This window comes from Macaca nemestrina, chromosome 7, assembly GCF_043159975.1.
Source record: "Macaca nemestrina isolate mMacNem1 chromosome 7, mMacNem.hap1, whole genome shotgun sequence".
In the NCBI taxonomy this organism is placed as follows: Eukaryota; Metazoa; Chordata; class Mammalia; order Primates; family Cercopithecidae; genus Macaca; species Macaca nemestrina.
In genome coordinates, this window is record NC_092131.1 from 14,202,158 (window position 1) to 14,223,684 (window position 21,527).

General features: G+C 40.5%; 1 protein-coding gene across 14 annotated transcripts in view; it reads right to left on the bottom strand.

Moving 5' to 3' along the window:
* LOC105467518 (unc-79 homolog, NALCN channel complex subunit) overlaps positions 1 to 21,527 on the bottom strand; it is a 279,040-nt gene that overhangs the window by 75,420 nt on the left and 182,093 nt on the right. For 10 of the 14 annotated variants that reach the window (XM_011717155.3, XM_071099670.1, XM_071099671.1 and 7 more), the window contains 6 exons: positions 20,714 to 21,000; positions 16,455 to 16,637; positions 15,353 to 15,515; positions 12,652 to 12,801; positions 10,852 to 12,072; positions 2,540 to 2,647 (listed from right to left, as the gene is read on the bottom strand). In XM_011717155.3, coding sequence (XP_011715457.2) covers positions 2,540 to 2,647; positions 10,852 to 12,072; positions 12,652 to 12,801; positions 15,353 to 15,515; positions 16,455 to 16,637; positions 20,714 to 21,000 — 2,112 coding nt within the window. The remainder of the gene's footprint in view (positions 1 to 2,539; positions 2,648 to 10,851; positions 12,073 to 12,651; positions 12,802 to 15,352; positions 15,516 to 16,454; positions 16,638 to 20,713; positions 21,001 to 21,527) is intronic. The other 4 variants (XM_071099677.1, XM_071099672.1, XM_071099673.1 and 1 more) reach the window with 3 other exon arrangements.

A 21,527-nucleotide genomic window follows, 5' to 3' on the forward strand; every position in this document is an offset into this window, starting at 1 on the left:
ATGTTATACACAGGTTTCACAATCATGGCACCAAGGTGGCAACTTGGTGTGATGTGAAATCAATTATAACATTATTTTTAATGTAACTAGCATGCTGTTTGATTAATGGTGGTCACAACATGTTTAGCTACAAAATAACCAGCTGATAAACTGATCAAAAGGGAAGGATGTAATGGGAATTCTTGTGTCTTAAAGTCAATATTAACCGGATTCACGGAAATGACCATTCAACCTAATACTAAACATCTCTGGTTTTTGTCGCTGATTGGTAAAACTTACAATGTTATGACTCACTTGAAAAGCACAGCTTTAAGTAAAATTCAAAAGCAGAATTCTTTTCAAAGATGTAACAAATTTAAAAATTAGCAGCATCTAGTAAGACTCAAAGAAAAATTTAAAACCTCTAATGATTGAATAATTTCTTCAATTCTCAGGTGTTTTTAAAGACAGCAGAATTCCCTGAGAATAAAATCCCTTAATGTTTAGCTCAGTGTATAAGGTACCAAGCATGATGCCTCCAAGAACACACCACCAAGAGCTATAGAATGCATGCTTTTAATGGCAAGGAGGAGAAAAGGTGGAAATCTAATGAAGTGCTAAGCTAAATCCAAAGTCTAGATCAATGATGACTTTGGGATCATGAAATATTTGTAAATTCATTTTATGGTATATTTAACTAGCATTTGAGTCCTACTGAGCTAATAATCCTATTTCAAATTATACACTAATTCACTATCTTATTCCTTCTGTTTTGTTTGTTTGTTTGTTTTTGAGACAGGGTGCACAGGCTGGAGTGGAGTGGCACGATCACAGCTCACTGCAGCCTCCATCTCCCATGCTCGAGCGATCCTCCCACTTTATCCTCCCCAGTAGCTGGGTCTACAGGTGTGCGCCACCACGACTGGCTAATTTTTAATTTTTTTTTAGAGACCAGGGCCTCACTATGTTACCTAGGCTGGTCTCAAATTCCTGGGCTCAAGTGATCCTCCTGCCTCAGCTTCCCAAGTGCTGGGATTACAGGCGTGAGCCACTGCACCCAGCCCACTATCTTTTATTAAAGATAACTCATACAAATTAGGAGAAGATACACTTTCGTGATTTTAGTATGTGGACATAAAATTAGCATTTTATCATGTGATCAAACAGATTTTTGTAATAGAAGAAGAATAATTAGATTCAGAACTGGCCATTCTTCTTTGCTACCAAAAGGGCAAATAACTGCCATTTGGAAACTATTTCTTAGAATTTCCATAATACTTATTATGACTGAATTTGAATTATTTAAAAGAAGTGTTGTATACTAAAAATGAACATGGGTTCATAAGTCTAAAGGGCCTAGCATCAATTCCTGACTCTATCACTTAGTAGGTATTTGACTTTAGGCAAGTCATTTAGCTTCTCTGGACCTCAATTACCTAATCTCTAAAATGGGGGGGCCAACAACATCTATCATGCATGTGCTGATGCCAGAACTGGATCAGATAACAATGTGTGTGAGCCACTTGGCACAGTGCCTAGCACATGATAGATGTTAAGTAGATAGTAGCTATAATTACTATTATGACTGCAAACTCCTGGAGAACAAGTGGGGTTTTATTTATTCACTTTTGACCTCCAGTGCCAAGCACAGTGTCTGGCATTCAGCAGACACTTAATAAATAGTTGCTGAATGAATGGATGCATGAATGAATGAACAATGAAGATGATGATGTTCCAAACTACCAGTCCAATATTTAAGATCTTTATCTGTTTTTTTCAGGATCATCAAAAGATGGTCAAATGAAAATTATTAAATAGCTTTTCAGGCAATGTCCACATGGAACACAACATTTATCAGCACATATGACAAAGGTTTATAGAAGTTGCACCTCTGTTCGTATCTCTGATTCTTGGTAAGAATGTTTCATGCTAAGGTCTCATAATTAACCCCACTGAGACAGATAGACACCCTTACAGAACTTTCAGTGGAACTCAAGCTCTCATGGACAAAATCTAGGACCCAGTGACAGAAGCCAGTTTCAAAATACTTGCCTTCTACAGGTCCTGTAAAATGTCATGCCATTTCTACTCTCCAGTCCAAAAGAGCTAAATTCAGTCATGACTTTGGGAATATGATATATCACACATTTATTTTACGATAACCTAGATCACAATGAGGGAGGCGACTCAAATTAAATAAGTGTTCCATGTAAAATTCTGCCATAGACAATGCTTTTCATGTGCCTCAGAACCAGTTTTATGTTCAGGTTATACAATTTTTATTTTATTGAATAATGGAATTCAGTGATCATTCCTTAACAAATTAGGGTATTTGGCCAGTCAGCAACCATAGTGATTTATCAAACACTAGCGATATGGATGAAAGTGGGCCATCCTACACCTCAGGGTCTCTGAGAACATACAACATACTGTCACCAAGGAAGCTGATGCACCATTAAAATATATATACAATACCAAGATTGGAAAAATTGAAAACAAGGCAGCAGACAGTGTTCCAAAATAAAAGTACAGCTGAAATAATCAGCAGAGGAAATCTTACTTGATATTGAGGAATGGCTACTTGTTTCCGGCGCACCTGCTTCTAACGTAGGGGCAGATGAAGATTCTCGTGGCATTTCCAAAGTTGAAAGTCCTTTAGTAGAAGGATCTACAAACAGAAATATTATTTAAAACTCAGTACACTGATTAAAGGTAAGTTCAAGAACCTTTTCTATATATTTTCCCTTTTGCCTACTACAACCATTCAAATCTTTATACATTTTCCAGGCCTAATAATTACGTTCATGGAATTACATACACACTGATTACAATGTTCCAGGGAGAGCTGATTCTGTGTGACATTCTGCACCTATGGATCTGCCTTGTGGAGATTAATGACAGCAAAATTACAGAGCTAAAGTTCAGCTGCTCACAATGCATATCCCCAAACAAATTCCTTAACTTTTCTGTACTGAATTTCTTTTCATCTACGACCTAAATATGCTTACTAGTTCATCCCTATCTCCTGTCTAGCTACTCCACCTTTATCTGACAATTTCCTACTCATCATTTGCATCTCAATTTATATAGAAAAATTCCTCCTTTAGGGAGGCTTCCACGACTTCTCTCCACAAAAACATACAAACAAAAATGCTGGGTCAGGTGCGCTTTTGATGTAATCACAGAGCACCTTGTCTTTAACCTTCTCCAGACTTACCACACTATAATCTAATTGTCTGTTTCCTTGCCCATAACCTTCGCTAACCCTTAAGTGATTTAGGAGCATGGACTGTACTCAACCCAAAATAAATATGCATGGTTAATTCAGATTTTGTATTTTATGCATTGAGCAAGAAACAGACTGTCATTGGTTCTCCTATTTGACAAATGTTGAATTTAAAGTGAAATTTTTCTGCATATAATATTGTCTTATTCACCTATCAGTAATGGGAAACACTCTGTCCCACATTATTCTAGTTAATCATAAATTATTTTTCAAAACCTGCTGAAAAGTTGACTGGCTTCTTTCCAAACCTTCTTGCCATCTTAGGCAGCACCATGCAGTGAATATACTGAGCATCTTGCTAGCCTGGAGTTACCACCATGGGCTTCCATGACTACGCTGTACTGGAATTCAGGGATGTCAATCCCAAACGGCTTCAAGTTCTTAAGCTTAATAGTGTTTCTGTCTCATCCTTGTCATGGTGCCAGTTGTTTTTTCTTGCCAGAGAGCAAACCTCATACATTCATACAAACATACAATGTAAGGAAACAAATACCATTCTATTATTGGATGATCATTAAACTTGCTAAACTATAGAACAGATCCTAGGTGAGGGTCTGGGAGAAAAGCTTCTGAGCACTGACTTCAACGCATCTATTTTTGATTCTCAGAGGTCTTTCTGAGTAGGTCTGGTCGCCAAATTAATAACCTCTTGATAACAAAAAAAGCATAATTCTTGTAAAGTTTCCCAAACCCTCTTAATAAAGCATAAAATAACGACTAATGTTAAATTACTTTAGCCATTAAGATAGTAAAGATCGGGTATGACTTTTCTCTTAGGTATCCTCCCCAAACCACTAATCAAAAACATGCATGACTGTTTCTCTCACCCTTACTGGCCTGCATTCTATACAGGCTACAACTGACGCCTAATAATCTCACCAATAATGCTAGTGAAAAGCTTAAAGCAAATTTTCAAGGACTCTCTGAAAGATTATTAAGACTTTTAGAGTTTTGGCATGCCTATTTGTGTGTGTGTGTATATGTGTGTGTGTAAGATGGAGTCTTGCTCTATTGCCCAGTCTGGAGTGCAGTGGCATGAACTCAGCTCACTGCAACCTCCGCCTCCTAGGTTCAAGTGATTTTCCTGCCTCAGCCTTCTTAGTAGCTGGGATGATAGGCACCCACCACCATGCCCAGCTAATTTTTGTATTTTTAGTAGAGACAGGGTTTCACCATGTTGACCAAACTGGTCTCGAACTCCTGACCTCAGGTGATCCACCCACCTTGGCCTCCCAAAGTCCTCGGATTACAGGTATGAGCCACCATGCCTGGCCTTGGCATGCCTATTAAAATCCTTGGTGTATCTTTAATTTTAAAGAAACGTCTTACTATAACAAGGTCAGTAATAATCATTAGTGTACTAAGATTCTGTCAGCGAGGCAATCTTTCCTCAGCCCTCCATCATTTTATGAAACTTTTACTTGTATAAATTTAAGATAAATATCTGAATAGAGCTATCCACTTGGCTTAAAATATTTGTATTCAATTTTTTATAGTGATGGGCAGAAAATGTCAGGCTATCCTTTCATTCCTTCATCAGACATTTGCCAGTTCTCTTTTAGTCACTTGCAATACAATCAGTGAACAAACCAAACAAAATATTTGCCTTCAGGAGCTTTTATTTTGGTGGGGAGAGACAGATAATAATTAATATGCATAAAAGTGAATAAATTGTTGTATGTTGGAAGATCAATTCCCTGTAGGAGAGAAACAGAGAAGAGAAAGAGAGACATCAAGATGCCAGGTAAGGACTGGAGTGTGGGGCATAGCCCAGGGCAGGCCTCACAGAGAACCTCGTGTTGGGTCAAAGAATTAAAAGAATGGAGAGAATGAGCCAGACAGATATCTGGCAGTTCCAGGTTGAGGGAGCAATCAGTGGAAAGGCCCAAAGGTAAGGAATACAGACCTCACAAGCGGTCACTGTGACTAAGTAGCATTGTGGTGAGAATAGTGCGAATGCAGTTGACAGCCAGTGAGGACTAGGACCACGTAGGGCTTTGCAGGAATTTAAAGAACTTGAGCTTTTGCTGTGAACGAAATAGGGAGTCACTGGAAGGCTTCAAACAGGAGAATGGTGTAATCTCCTATTTTAAAGGATCACTCAGGCTGTTGTGTTGAGAGAGCATGAAGGTAATAGGAGTATAAAGTGGGAGACCAGTCAGGAGGGTGTAGCAGTTCGTCAAGGTCAGAGACGTCAGTGGCTCAGGCCAGGGTGGAAACAGTGGAAGTAAGAAGAAGGTGCCATATTCTGGATGTGTTTTGAAGTTAGATTAAGGTTGCCAGATTAAATAGAGGATGCTCAGTTAGATGTTAATTTCAGAAAAACAACAGGTAATATTTTAGTATGAGTAAAAAAAAAAAGTTGCATGCAATATTTGAGAGGTGTGGCCCCAATTCTTCATATCTCCCTGAATCCATCCTTTCACCATGTGACTTTAAAGGTCCACCACTAAAGAGGAAGAGTATATTTCCCCTCTTGACTTTGGTTCAGCCATGTGATTTGCTTTGGCTGACAGAATGGTTGCAAGAATAACATGGCCAGAGGCTTGGAAAGTGCCTCTGCAACTGGGCTTGTTCTTTTGTTTTTTTTTGTTTTTTTTTTGTTTTTTTTTGAGGCGGAGTCTCGCTCTGTCGCCCAGGCTGGAGTGCAGTGGCTCGATCTCGGCTCACTGCAAGCTCCGCCTCCCGGGTTCCCGCCATTCTCCTGCCTCAGCCTCCCGAGTAGCTGGGACTACAGGCGCCGCCACCACGCCCGGCTAATTTTTTTTGTATTTTTAGTGGAGACGGGGTTTCATTGTGTTAGCCAGGATGGTCTCGATCTCCTGACCTCGTGATCCGCCCGTCTCGGCCTCCCAAAGTGCTGGGATTACAGGCTTGAGCCACCGCGCCCGGCCTGTTCTTTTGTGACTCTGCCATCACCATTAGAATATTTCCAGGCTTCAAGGTCAGCAGGCATGAGAAGCAGAGCCTTGCCATCCAAGCCTTGGCCAATCCCCAGATGAGTCATAGACTCTCAAACTAAATAAATATTTACTGTTGTATGCTGCTGAGGTGTTTGTTACACAGCATTATTCCAGCAATAGGTCACTGATGGTTGTCTTAGCATAGAGACAATATGTAAAGGCTAAAACCAGACGAGACCATCGAGAGAGTGAGTTCATAGAGAAGAGACTAGGATCAAGGACAGAGACCACAAGTCATTCTGTCATTAGGGAGATAGAGAGGAACCAAAGAGAATGATGGGGTGACCAACAGTGTCAAAGATTGCAGATATGTCAGCATCAGACCTCATGGCTGACTGCTGACAGATTTAGCAGTGAAGGACACTGGTGACCTTGACAACTGCTGTTTGGGTGAAATAATGGGAATGAAAATTTCATAGGAATGATTTTTTTTTTAAGAGACAGGGTATCACCATGTTGTCCAGGCTGGAGTGCTGTGGCTATTCACAAGTGCAATCATAGCACACTACAGCCTCCAACTCCTGGGCTCAAGAGATCCTCCTGCCTCAGCCCCCCAAGTAGCTGTGACGACAGGTGTGTGCCACCATGCCTGGCTTATGAACAGCTTTTAGAACTAATAGAATGGAAGAAAATTGATGATAGTATAGAGTTGTCTCTTCCAAACTCTATACTAAAACATTAAAAATGATACCAAAATTAAATGATATCAAAATTTAAAATGATACCAGTCAACATTATGTGTTTTTGTTTTCTTTTAATTTTAATTCATTAGCATGTTTTAGTATAGAGTTTGGAAGAGACAATTCTAATAGAATTTGGAAGAGACAACTCTATACTATCTCTTCCAAAATGTTTTGCTACAAGGAAAGAAGTAAAATGGGATAACAGTTGGGAGAACATGCATCAAGTGCTTTTGTTTGTTTAAGAAAAAGAAATAAGATTGTTTGTAGGCTCAAGTCAAGAGTCCTTTAGAGGAAAAAAAAAATACTAAGGGAGGATACAGAGGGGAGAAATTTAGGGTCCAATATTCTTGAGTAAGCTAGAGAGATAGAATCTTGTCCACATGTGGAAAGGCTGGGTGTAGACAGGAATACAGACAGTTAACCTGTAGCCCCAGCCAGGAAGTCCAGGTATGTAGGTGCAGAGGCTGGAAGGTGGGCAGATAAGGTGGTAGGAGGCTGTGGAAAGTCCTTTTAATTATGTCAGTTGGAAGACTTATTGAAAGTTCAGGGAGAAAAGTAGCTATAAAATAGTCATTTAAGAGACTGGAAACATGAATGGACCAGGAAAATACATTATGATTGCCAGGTTGAAGGACCCAGTCGAGGTTCATGCCATTAATTTAAAATGATACCAGTCAACATTGTGTGTTTTTGTTTTTCTTTTTTTAAATTTTATTTTGTGCATGTGTAGTTGTACGTCATACAATTTCATTTGCAAAATCAGGCAGTGGGGCAGATTTGGCCCATGTGCTATTGCTGGCCAGTCCTGGAGCTATGCTTTCACTAGTCATGTTAAGGAATTCAAGCATGTTTCTTAATTTTCTTTTAACTTCTTGAACAATGCATTATGTGTTTTCACCCAGTCACATTCACCTGATAGGTGCAGGTACCGGTAGAGGGAGAGTTGGTTTTAACACGGGTTGTGTTTAGCCAAGCAAATCTCAAAAGGGAAAGGCCCGAGAGGGTGCAGGCAGGGAGGAATTACATTGATAGCCTTGAGTGTAAGTTAAGTAAGGAGAAAAGACGTGAAGTAGGGGAGGGACAGCAAAAAATACTTGGATCAATACATGATTATCCAGGGAGAGAAGAAATGGTAATCAGAGATTGAGAGATGTGAAAGTAAGATCATGAAGAGGTTGCAGTTATTGGCAAATAATAAGGTCTGCGATGTGAACATGGGTTGGAGCAGCTGAGCTAAGGTGGAGGATAAAAAAAAACAATCGCTGGAGAAGATGCATTCAAGGAAACCAAGTGTCAGGAGTGTCATCTACACTAATATTAAAATCCACAGGAATTACAGCAGGAATAATTTTGGAAAGAGTAAGAAGGGCCACGAATCAAATTTGTCAACAAGTGAGGAAGAGCCAGGGTTCATGATGGCACAGCAATGCAAGTAGTGGGTACTGTGGTCTGAGGGTATGCAGCTCAGAGCGAAGGTTTCTAGAGACAAGAAGGGAAGGGTCTGGAAGGGGCAGTGTGGAATAAGGAAGATGCTGCCCCCGGCCAAGTCCAGTGACATGGGCTGTAGGGAAAGCAATGCCCTTGGGGAGAGCTGGGTTTCCATTAGACTCAGAAGGCAAGAGAAATAGAGGAGAGAGAACATGTGTGAGGAATTTTGCTCATAAAGGGCCATGAATTTCCTAGGACACAGGGGAAGGGTTTCAGGAGCCAGGGTAACGAGGGAGAAAGCTTCAGAACAGAAGGTATGCAAGGCCTTGTGGAGCTCTGAGTGAGGGATATGAAGGATGACCCAGTACTCTAGGGACTGACATAAACAGAGTGAGGTGCACAGTAAGATGAGTCCTGGACTCCTGGCAGTTAGCAAGGGTAAGGCTGTGCATTTGGGATGGTTTGGAGGGGCAAGTGTCTGGGTCTCCCTTACTACTGATGATGAAGGCAGCAAAGTCTGGGGATGCCTGGGTCATGCTCTGAGCACACAGGACTCCTCCCCATGCCCAGCAAGGAGGGGCAGAAGAGATCAGATCAGAGTTAGTGAGAGGCAAAGCCCTATGGAGACATAAAATTATGATGACAGTATAATATATATATGTTATATAATAATATATATTATGCCATTTTAAAGACGTGTTATAATTATCATGTATTTTTCCCTTGTTCTGTTAACAAATGTATGAACACAAAACCACTTTCCTCCCTGGTAGTCTGGGGAACAATCAAACATAAGGGTGAATAAAGAAGGCAACACAGTTGCACACACAAACCTGCACGCTAGAACCTACATGCAACCTACACATCACAGAGACTCACCCTGTGGACCTCAGCTTCGTATGCACCTGCCCTATAGACCTCTATCATTTCTAGGTCAGTGCCGTCCTCCTTCCATATGCAGCCATTTTCCTGGCCCCAAACAATAAAAAGGTGTCCCAGTTTTCCTGAAAGCCTTCTTAACTTCTTAAACTTTGTTGTTATGAACAAGGACCCTTTTTTCCCTGCCTGGCTGGAGCATGACCCTTTCTGAATACGCTAATGTTCATTCAACAGAGTTTTACAGCACGTTTTTGAGGTAGACAGCTCTGTCCTATGGGCTAGACGACAGCTAGAAACCTCTGGAAATGCCTGAGGCAAATAAAAAAGCCAGGTGCATCCCCTCAGAAGTTGCTTTTGTGTAGAATAGCAGGAAAACGTGACTAGAATCAGGCACTGCTTCTGTCTGGCCATGTGACCTGGTGCATCACCTCCTCTAAGCCTCGGTATCTTCCTGTATAACATGAGGGGCTAAGCTAGAGGTCTTTAAGACCTTCACCAGTTTTTAACCTTCCACAGTCTATATGTCTACTAAAATAATCATCCCTAGCCAATTCCATTTTTCCTAAAGTCCCATTAACTTTTTTTTTAAGACGGAGTCTCACTCTGTCACCAGGCTGGAGTGCAGTGGCGTGATCTCACCTCACTGCAACCCCAGGTTCAAGCAATTCTCCTGCCTCAGCCTCCTGAGTAGCTGCAACGATAGGTGTGCGCCACCACACCCAGCTAATTTTTGTGTTCTTAGTAGAGAGGGGGTTTCACCATGTTGGCCAGGATGGTCTCGATCTCTTGACCTTGTGATCTGCCTGCCTTGGCCTCCCAAAGTGTTGGGATTGCAGGCATGAACCACCATACCCAGCCCCATTAACTTATTTTAAAAGATCTGAACTAAGAAATGAAGATGGGTTCTGATCAGTGTCACAGTAACATTACAGAAGACTGTGTTATAGGATGAGATGGATCATGGGCTTGCCATTTCTTTCAAGTTATCTTTCTTAGAAACAATGCCTCCAAGCAAACATAAGAAACGGCCCTGATGCAGGAAATCCATGGGCAGTGACAACTTCGTCACCAAGTGATGACTGTGGGTTAGGGTCTAGGCTATAACTGGTATTTTTTGGTTTCTGATATTTGGTTAGTATCTACAATCAGCTGTATGCCCTGTAAATGATTGTAGAGTCAATTCTTAATCATTCCAAGCACTGTTTGCTTTAGTTTAGCCCTTCACATTGGTTCCTTCTTTGGACTATATCATAGCTCACTAGTATAGAGTAGAGAAAAAAAGAAAGCAAAGAGTTCAAGTTAATGACTTTTGCTGTTTGAGGAAGGCTAAGATGATACCTGGATTATCCCGATACGAATTAACCAGTGCATCTCATTGCCAAGGGTGGTCAAGAATTGACTGCAGAGTTTAAAACAACAAAAACAGAAACATTTATGGAGCCAGTAGAACCACATCTGCATCCAACATTGTCCACTAAACCGGAAGGATTCAGAGTGATTGCAAAGCCATTATAATGTCACACCCTGACATTATAAGAGTTTGAGTCTGATGCATATTCAGTGCTGGTACCCTACCAAACAAGATGCACAAACTTAAAGTTAAGGCTGGGAGAAAGAAGAGAGGCGAGCTTACCTGGATCTTTCTGTTCTCCCAGTTTGTCTAGAATGTTGAAGGAGATGTCGAGGTACTCTCTCTGGATAGCACTGACAGCAATCTTCCTCTGCTTCCTCTGCCTGGGAACAATCTGAATCTTAAATTCGGATTCCTCAGCTCCATCCTCTTCCACCTTCCTTTCAGGATTCTGTTCCGTATCAGATTCTGCACTGGTATCAGGCTTCTCACTTTCTGTGGGGTTCTCCGCATCTTCGGGGACTTTGAGGAGGACAGTTTTTGCCCCTGAACTTGGCATCAGCTCCCCAGGCTTCTCCCCTTCGGTGCCCGGGTCAGGGTGATCATCCAGCGACATTGCAGGGAGAGCAAACGACTTCTGAAGGAGGTCTCGTTTTTGCTTCAGCGTTAGTGGGCTACCACAGGAGAACTCCGGCAGCTCCTCTGGCTTTGAGGATCCTTCGGCGTCCATAGGGTCTTCCAGAGTGATGAGGGCAGGGTCCGTGTTCCCTGCTGACTGATTATTTCCTGAGTCCTTAGAAGAAAAGTCTTTGGAACAATCCTCCACACTTACTTGCACAAGCGGAGTTGTGCTCAGGCTGAGGACGGAGGGATGGCTGGGGATGGCAGGACAGGAGGCAGCATTTTTAGCAGAGGAGCCATCATTGCCTTGGTTCATCATCTCCTCTTCTTCATCACTCTCGACTATTCTGAGAGGGGGAAGAGGCTCAAATACAAGAGAGTCGCTGTCGGAGGTTGAGAGTATAGAGTGTTTTTCAGGCCCTGATGTTGAATCTGAGGACAGATCTATCAGATCTAAATCCTCTTTAGGAGCAGGCTTTACTGGCGAGTCAACTTTCACCTCAAATGTCTCCATACAGTTTAACCTAACCTCGGGTATGACAGGCCTTCGAGCATCTGGAAACCCTTCCAGAGCTGGGTTCTCGGGGATTTCACTATTGTCAGGCCTCGTAGCAGAGTTCTGTCTAGAACGTCCAGGGTCGTTTGGTCTTTGTGCGACAAACGCAGCTTGGGTCAGAGGCTTCTCTATGTCACACCGATCTATGCACGACTTCCTACGATGTTCGTCTAATGTAAACAAAAGCGAGTCTGCATTCCCTATATCAAGAGATTTTTGTTTGAAAGAGCGCAGCTTTTTTTTCGGAATGCTTTCTTCTCTCACACAGTGGAGAAGGCTGTCTTGTAATGCACCCGTCTCTCTATATTCAGCCAGTTCTATTTCACCTGATCAAAACAGAAAAAGCTAGTACTATTTTACTTGGAGATTTCACCATTTTTTCCCCTCATCCTTGGGCATACAATTGGCATAAATCATCATCACAATCCCAGCTCCACCAGGAGGGAAAACGAATTTTCTGGCCAAGTTTTTGGAAGGTTCGTTCTAATTTCAAAAACTGGAAAATTTAGGAATGAAAGACACCAAAATGGCAGTTTAAGATCTGATTTCCAAAATCGGACTTCGGGGTAATTCCTCAGCTCTGTTCATTTGTGCATAGGAGAGGGGATCATTTTTTGGCTGAGGCAGATCTAGGAAACTGTATTCAAATCGTGTGGAAGAGAAGCAAACATTTTGCAACAAATCAAATCAAGCAATGGCCCTCAAAGACGATAATGACATTAATGATGTATCTGTCGATTCACGTATATATATAACTATGTATATATATATACTGTTTGTGCATACATATATATAAATCAACGGTATTAAAATGTGTAGTAACATAATAAAATTAAGATTTCACCCCAAACAAACGGTAGAGTACAACATTTCTGCATAAAATTACTAAGAGAAAAAATTCATACTTCTCTGAACATTCATCTCAACCGGCTGATATTTCACCATTTTGCTGCCGCCTATTCTTTTCAATCTTGCAAAAAAAGTTTGAGACTCTTTATTGCAGGGTCCAGTAGGTGTATCATGAATATCAGATTCATCAAAAACACTATCTTCTTCTAATTGGGGAGAGAAAGTCAAAATTACACTTAAGAGGTTATTCTCTCTTAGGCTGTGTCTACACAAGCATTTCAATGAAAGCATTATGGAACAAGGTCTGGGGTAGTTTCTGCACCAGCCCAAGTCTAGCTATGGGTTGGTATTTCATCCAGGCATCAAATTATCTATCTATTGGACAGAGGAAGCTGTTACAAGATTGCCCGTCACTTTTCACATGACAATTGGCAGCATTTTTAAAGACAGGCTTCTTGGGAGTCCAACAGTGCCTTTTTGGGAAACTTTTCCAGTACGCTTAACACCAGATGACACATAGATGTCAGCTACTTTTTCCGGGAGCCTGTGACACTGCTTGGACTTGCCTGTGTTGCGTGGATTTTCAGGCTGATTTGGCGAAAGGAAATTAAACAAAATGAGTGGATCTTGGCCTTTCCAAAAAAGAAAAAAAAAATCTGCCTTTCTGGGATTTGGTAACTGGCATAGACACAGCCTAACAGTACATGCACCTTATATGGTGTGAATGCAAAATACTGTACTCTACATTTGATAATGAGACACGCAACACACAGAAAAAGCTTAGAAAAGCCACTTGTCATCTCAAAAGCTCCACGAATGATTATGGACTGAAAGAGTAAACAAAGGAAAAAGAAAACAGAAAATAACATTTCCTCCAATTAAAGTAAGACTCTTCTCTGAGGAGTTTACCACGTGTAACTATTACAGATCTCATGAATCCCAGAAAGAATCTTTGACGCTTACGATCCTTAATCTTACATAAACAAATCGGTCACTTCGAATGCCTATTGAACTTGTTTCTACGTCCTCCCTTCTATACCCATGTGGCCATTTTAAAATGTAAGATAAACCCCAAAATATGTTAATGAGGAAAGAATTGATATGTTGCAACCCACAAAGTTTACTTAACCAATTTTCTTCTTTCATTCTTTTGAAAGGCGAAAGCCACGTACAAAGCGGCAACAGAAAATGTTACTAAAATGCATCTAATAGCACCATAAATGGAGTTAACCTATTATTCAAGTTGAATATCACTGAACTAATAATGTTTGGCCTGTATGTACATCTACGTATATGACAGATGAGGCTCAGGTGTGATTATGATTATTCAAGGTTTTTTTTTTTAGCATAAGGGCATTACATGCATCAAGTTTTAAGGACTCGTCCTGTTCTAATGCACAAAATTCAACAAGTAAATGAAACTTGAAGCAGTAAATTTTAGGTGAAATGACCATACTAAACTTTTTAATTAAATAAAAATAAATGTTAACAATCAAAATGAATTTGTTTTTAAACCCAGTGAACATCCACAAAGATGGGAACGCCTATCAAATTCCCATGTTTCTGGGAAAATGCAACACAATAATCTGTTTTACTTCTCTATTTCCTTTTTGGAAAAATATCCTTTGAAAAATGCAGTTTTTCCAACCAATAGTTACGTGATTTGCATTACATAACTTTGAAGTGATTTTCCAAACGCATTGAACAATCGATACTGAAAGACCACAAGATGGCGCCTCCCATCCAGAAAGGTTCATCAGGGTTTGGCCCGAACACTAAGCCCACACTGAAAACATCCATAGCTTAACAGATCTCCCCAATTTCCCAGAGACCAAACCCTAAACTGGTAGACAAAATATTCTTCAGGAAGGATCTGAATGGTACCAGAACTTAAAGAACCTAGTTCTCGAGTTCCATCTGTAGCCAAACTAGATTTCTGGAACATTCAGCAATAATAAACAGTGGAACACCAGCTACAATGTACATTTTTGAGACATCTCCAGAGCAGTCCTACCAAAAGAGACTCTACTAACCTCACAAAGGGTCATTGGACACTTGGTTTTCTCCAAAGACTAGATTAAATGATGTCAATTTAAAATCTAGTCAGCCATGATTTCCACTAAAAACTGAAAATATACACCCTGGTCCTTTATGTCGCAGCTGAAAACAGGCTGCAATTTTACTCTAGCTAAAGTTGCATTCTACTGCCTCCTTTTAGAAAAAGGTAGCAATAGAAAAAAGTGTTTATAGTGGAGATAACTTACACCTATGCAGCAAAAATGTTTCATTTCCCTTGCTTTGAATCACTTTGTATTGCATTAAAAGGCTAGGAAAAAGCACTTCAGCAAACTTAGACTCCATTGAAACTGTATGAGCACAAAGGTCAGGGGCAAACTAGAGACCTATGAAGAATGGCTCCACTGTGTGCCAACCAAGACTTACTTTATAGCCCAAAATCGAGACGCTTCTAATACGTAAGAAAAGGCTTATGAAGGTTCCTGAATCAAACAGCAGAAAATATTTTACAAAATATTATTTCTTACGATATAGGTTTTAGAAGCATATCAATTATTCCTCTCGAATGCTCAATTTTAAAGTTAAAGCAGCAACATTCATGGGAGGCTGGAAAATTAAGAAAGCGATTTTCTTTTTACTTCAGAATGGTATCTGGGAACACTCCTGTATCTAATAAGAAAACATTGTCCAGAAATCTATTATGTATTGAAGCTAGGTTTGGGATGCAATTTAGATATGTACCTTTTTCTTTTTCGCTGTATCTGCTTATGTTACTGTTGTCACTGTACAAAGGTCCTGCCGTGGCATGGGGCTTGCAGCTATGATACTGCGCATTGAGTGTATTGACTGTTATGTGAATCAGATGCAGCAGGATCTTGCTGATATCACAGTCTCGGTATGGATACTGCCCAATGAAATGAGGGAGAAAAAGATAAATGGTTATTTTAAAGGGTAAGTTTTTCCACCTGATCTTGCCAGATACTGTTTGCAGTATCTCTTGGGGATAAATACATATATATGAGAGAGAGAGAGAGAGAGAGAGAGAGAGAGAGAAGTAAAAAGAGATTCTGCTCATGGCCTTATTTATTTGTTTAGTTAGAGACAGGGTCTCATTCTGTCGCCCAGGTTGGAGTGCAGTGGTGTGATCATAGCTCACTGCAACCTCAACCTACCAGGCTCAGGTGATCCTCCCACCTCAGCCTCCCAAGTAGGTGGGACCAGGCATGTGCAATGCTTGGCTAATTTTTTGCTGAGACAGGATTTCACCATGTTGCTGAGGCTGGGCTCGAACTCCTGTACTCAGGCAACCCACCCACCTCGGCCTCCCATAAGTGCTGGGATTACAGGAGTGAGCCACCACGCCCTCCTCCATGGCCTTATTTTTACAAGGGACTATATTCCTTTCCTCCTTCACCAAACCACTGACAGCAAGGCATGCCAGTTCATAGTTACAGTTCTTTTCAAGAAAATTATCTGGCATAAACATTTAGCGGGTGAATACAATTTCAGACATCTTCCTTGTTTTCTGAAATAATAATTAATACTTAGATAAAATATGAGACTGAGTATAAACACTATAAACAGAGGTTCTTGATCAATAGCCTACCATTTATCATTCTTTGTTTTAAACATTTTTAGAGCATGTATCGACAGGGCCTCCCGTTTCTATTTTCATTTCAATAGCTCTTTGGTTCTTAACACTGATTGCATATCCTGATCTTCCTTCCAAAGGTCAAACTTTTATTCTACAAAATTTTCAACTAAAGACTCAGGTGTTCTCCTTATGCTGCATGCTCTCTAAGAGAACCACTGCATCTAAAACAGCAGTGACCACCCAGCTCACCTTGTAAAGGATGACAAGCAAGGCCTTCAACCACATCTGCCGGATGTGAGGCTTTAGTGACCAGAGGGAGCAACGAGGTGGCTGTTGGAAATAATGCCGGAGTTGAGGACAAGAGCAGTATTTGAGCACCTGAACCACTAAGGGGAGAAGGTGTTTTCCCAAGTTAATGTTATAGTCCATAACCTGAAATAGAAAAAATATTAACAACTGATGGAAAGCTACAAAGAACACTCAGAAGTCAAAAGGAAAAATGTGAGCCATCCCAGTGGTTAAAATTTTTAACAGGCAAAATATTTAACAGGCACCCCACAAAATATTAAAAGTAATGTCTAGTATGCAAGAAGGAGGAAAAGTCCAACCTCACAAAAAATTTTTGAAACTTGTAAATGAAAATAGTTTTAATCTAATTAATTATTTATTTCAGTACCTATTGAAAATAAAATTTTATCCATTCAACTATTAACCAGAGTTAAACTAGACAATGAAGAAACCTAATATTGGTAACCACCTGCAGAAATGGGAATTCATGGACAACCGGCAATACTTGGTTCAATCTTTGAACCAAGTATTATACCAACCAAACTTGGTACAATCTTTCAGGAGAACAATTTAGCAATATGCATTCAGGGATAAGAAAAAGCACATGCCAGGTGCAATGACTCATGCCTGCAATCCCAGCACTTTGGGAGGCTGAGGCAGACAGATTGCTTGAGCCCAAGAGTATGAGACCAGCTCAGGCAACATGGCGAAACCCTGTCTCTACCAAAAATACAGTAAGTTAATTCGGTGTGGTAGCACACACCTATACTCCTAGCTACTCGGGAGGCTGAACTGGGAGGATCCTCTGAGCCTGGGATGTCGAGGCTGCAGTGAGCCATGATCATAACACTGCACGCCAGCCTGGGCTACCAGAGTGAGACCCTGTCTCAAAAAAAAAAAAAAAAAAAAGGAAAAAAGAGAAAGAAAGAAAAAGCCCATACCTCCAATACAACCATTAAATATATCCCAAAGAAATAATCAGACAAGTGTTCCAAAATGTATGTTAAAGAAATTCAACATGGCTTTGTTTATAGTCACCCCAAACTGAAATCAACCTCCATATTCAATAATATGGGATTAGACAAATAAAATACTGTTTGTATAACTACAGAATACTATGTAAGCATTACACAGAATATGACACAAATTTATTTACATGATATAAACTTCATAAAAAATTTTAGGTTTAAAAAGGTTGCACCAAAATTTCAGAAATCACCACTAAAGAACTTATTAACCACGTAAGCAGACACCACCTGTTTGCCAAAAACTCATTGAAACAAAAAAATTTTTAAAAGGTGGCATATATATCAGTATGTATAATATGAACCTATTATTGTAAAAATATGTGGACATACGTATTTGAGTATGAAATTTATGTATGTATATAAATGGAGGGAGCAATATATGCCAAAATATTAGGAAGTTATTTTTGACACAGGTTTTCTGGAGTTATATAAACCCCATATAAAAATTTAATTTTTAATGTTTAGCTTATATATACATATATATATATTTTTTGAGATGGAGTCTCACTCTGTCACCCAGGCTGGAGTTTAGTGGTGCAATCTTGGCTCACTGCAACCTCTGCCTCCCAGGTTCCAGCGATTCTCCTGCCTCAGCCTCCCCAGTAGCTGGGACTACAAGCGCACATCACCACGCCTGGCTAATTTTTGTATTTTTTAGTACAGATAGGGTTTCACCATATTGGCCAGGCTGGTTTTGAACTCCTGACTGCATGATCTGCCCATCTCGGCCTCCCAAAGTGCTGGGATTATAGGCATGAGCCACCATGCCTGGCCTCGATTTTAGCTTTTATTTCTAAAGTAAATATGCATAATGTGGATTTAGAGGGTGGGGAGAAGAGGGAGGGAGGGTTTGGTATCTGAAACAGTGACAGCTGAGAAAAAGCGGTGATCCATCCAGTTATCAGCATCAGCACAGAACGACTACATGCACATTGCTCTCACACTGCTTATCTTTGTTCATTACATTACAATCTATTTGAGCTAACTGACAATAACAGCTATCATCTATCGAGTTCCTACCATGAGACAGGCATGAATCAAGGTGCTTTGTAATAGGTTTTCTCTAATCTATCAAAAAAGGAAATCTGTGTTACCAATAAGCAAGCAAGCAGAGAGTGCCTAAGCCCTAGCAGCTAATAACAGAGGCGGAGCTGAAATTCATATCCGCATCTCTCTAGCCCCAAGTACTGTATTTTTACAGATTGGTGCAGCCGTACTGGAGAGTGAGATTTGTAGCACTGACCAAATTAGGCATACATTTACCCTACGACCCAGCAATTCTTCTGGATGCATCTCCGTAAGGAATTCTCACATTGGCTGATAAGGTGCGTACACATAGATGCCTATTACTGAACTGTTTGGGGTAGTGAGGCATTGGGAGCAATATGAGTCCATCACTAGGGGAATGGATGAGTAAAGTATGGTGTCTGTCCACCATGGCATGCAATACAACAGTTAGAAGTAGCAGACACACATGGAAAAGCCAGTGATGATGGTGTGGCAAAAAGATAAGTTGTATGATTAATTCAGCTCTCTCCACCTGAAACCAAAAAAGGAAAAGGTTTTTTTTAAAACACACACACATACACACACACACACACACACACAAAACCACAGAAACACAAACAAAAAAGGCCAGGTGCGGTGGCTCATGCCTGTAATCCCAGCACTTTGGGAGGCCGAGGTGGGCAGATCATTTGTGGCCAGGAGTTCAAGACCAGCCTGACCAACACGGGGAAACCTCATCTCTATTAAAAATACAAAAAAATAAGCCGGATGCGGTGGCAGGTGCCTGTAGTCCCAGCTACTTGGGAGGCTGAGGCAGGAGAATGGTGTGAACCCAGGAGGTGGAGCTTGCAGTGAGCCGAGACTGCGCCACTGCACTCCAATCTGGCAACAGAGCGAGACTCCGTCTCAAAAACATAAATAAATAAATAAATAAATAAATAAATAAATAAATAAATAAAACCACACCCACAAAAAATAATCCTATACTCTCTTATTGTTTAATGGATACAGAGTTTCAGTTTAGGATGATAAAAACGTCTGAGGATGGACAGTGGTGATGGTTACACAACATAAAAGTACTCAACGCCACTGAACTATACACTTAAAACCGTTAAAATGGCAAATTGTAGGTATATTTTACAAAACAAAAAAATCTCCCACACTCCCTTGATGATACCAGGCTACCAATTCTTTTTTTCTTTTTTTTTTTTTTTTTTTGTTACTGTGAAAGAAAATGTTTAATAAAATGGCAATTTTAATAGATAAATGTAAATTTGAGTGTGTAAAACCAAATGGAAAGTAGCTGAAACACACAGAGAAAACAAGCCTTTCCATAGCTCCAACTTCAGCTGTTTTATACTAAACAAAATATTGGAACATGTGAATATTAGAAACTCCTTTTAACTGGAAAGATTTCTTCAGTAAGACACAATTGAAATTAATATAAACTAAAATTATAATTTTTAATATAGAATTAACCAAATTTAAGTATTTTTAGTTAGCAATTGAAAAAAAAAATGAGCACAGTGATCTAGAAACCAAATATACTGGCTGGGCGCTGTGGCTCACGCCTGTAATCCCAGCACTTTGGGAGGCCGAGGCAGGCGGATCACGAGGTCAGGAGATCAAGACCATCCTGACTAACACAGTGAAACCCCGTCTCTACTAAAAATACAAAAAAATAGCCGGGCGTGGTGGCGGGCGCCTGTAGTCCCAGCTACTTGGGAGGCTGAGCCAGAAGAATGGCGTGAACCCGGGAAGCAGAGCTTGCAGTGAGCCAAGATCACGCCACTGCACTCCAGCCTGGGCGACAGAGCAAGACTCGGTCTCAAAAAAAAAAAAAAAGAAAAGAAAAGAAACCAAATATACTAAAATGATTATGTAACTATCATATCAAGGTACAGACATTCTTCATAAGCTACAAGGTTAGCATATCTCTCTCTTTCTCTCACACACACACACACACACACACACAGTCTCTCTCTCTCATTCTCTCTCTCACTATTTCTCAGTCAGACTACCAATTCTTACTAATCTTCACATTCCCCTCCACATACTCCTGCATAACACCGAGCAATTTGTACAAACCTTTATGCTGAACCAGTGTTGGCTACATAGTACGTAATGCCTTGCTTCTACTAAAAGTATAAGGGTGTGACTCCCGAAAGCTGTTATTACACTCACTTGGGCAATTCCTGCAATGAATGCATTAAAGCAAGTTGACAGGCGCATTTTTTGAGGTGCAATCATGAAGCAACCTTCCTGCTGGTCATAGCCGAGTAAGACGTACAGGTGTCGCTTGACCGTGTTGAAGGCCTTTGCACTGCTGATGTCTGACTCGGCGCTGCTCTCGTCCTTGGCCATGAACTTCATGAGCACTGTGATCAGCTGGTGAACTGTCTGGTGGTCGATCCCAGCATCTTCTGGGAGCAGGTCCTTGATGGTGTTGTCATTCTCGGGAGACTGTTGTCCTGTCAGTAGAAGAAAGGCTGTGAATGGGTGACTCGTTCACAAGTGAAGTGACACTAAAATCTCCCTTATATATTGAAAAAGCACCCTTGTTTCTGCTTCTACAAAACTTTCTGCTCCAGACAGAATTTAAGAAACTTAAAGGCACAATATGGCCTTGTAGGCAGAGCCCTAGTCCGGGGGTGAAAGTTACTGTATTCGTCAACAACCAAGTAATCTGGGAGAATTAAGGGAATGGCAATAAAAATAGGGTGCTATGAAGCAATATTATCCTGAAACAGCAAGACAAATGCCTAAATACATTTTGCATTTAGCAAATTTTTTAACACGTTGGCAAAGTTTTATCCTCAGTGATAAAGGAAGTTTCCCTTCCAGCTTTGTAAAATAAGCATGTAAGAATAACCACAAAACATTATAGTCTAAAATCTACTGAGGGCAAAACCACTGGGCTCTTCTGTTTAAATTATTATCTCAATTCAGTTATGTTCATGAATCAGCTAGTGCAAAAAAAAAAAAAAAAATCTTTTCC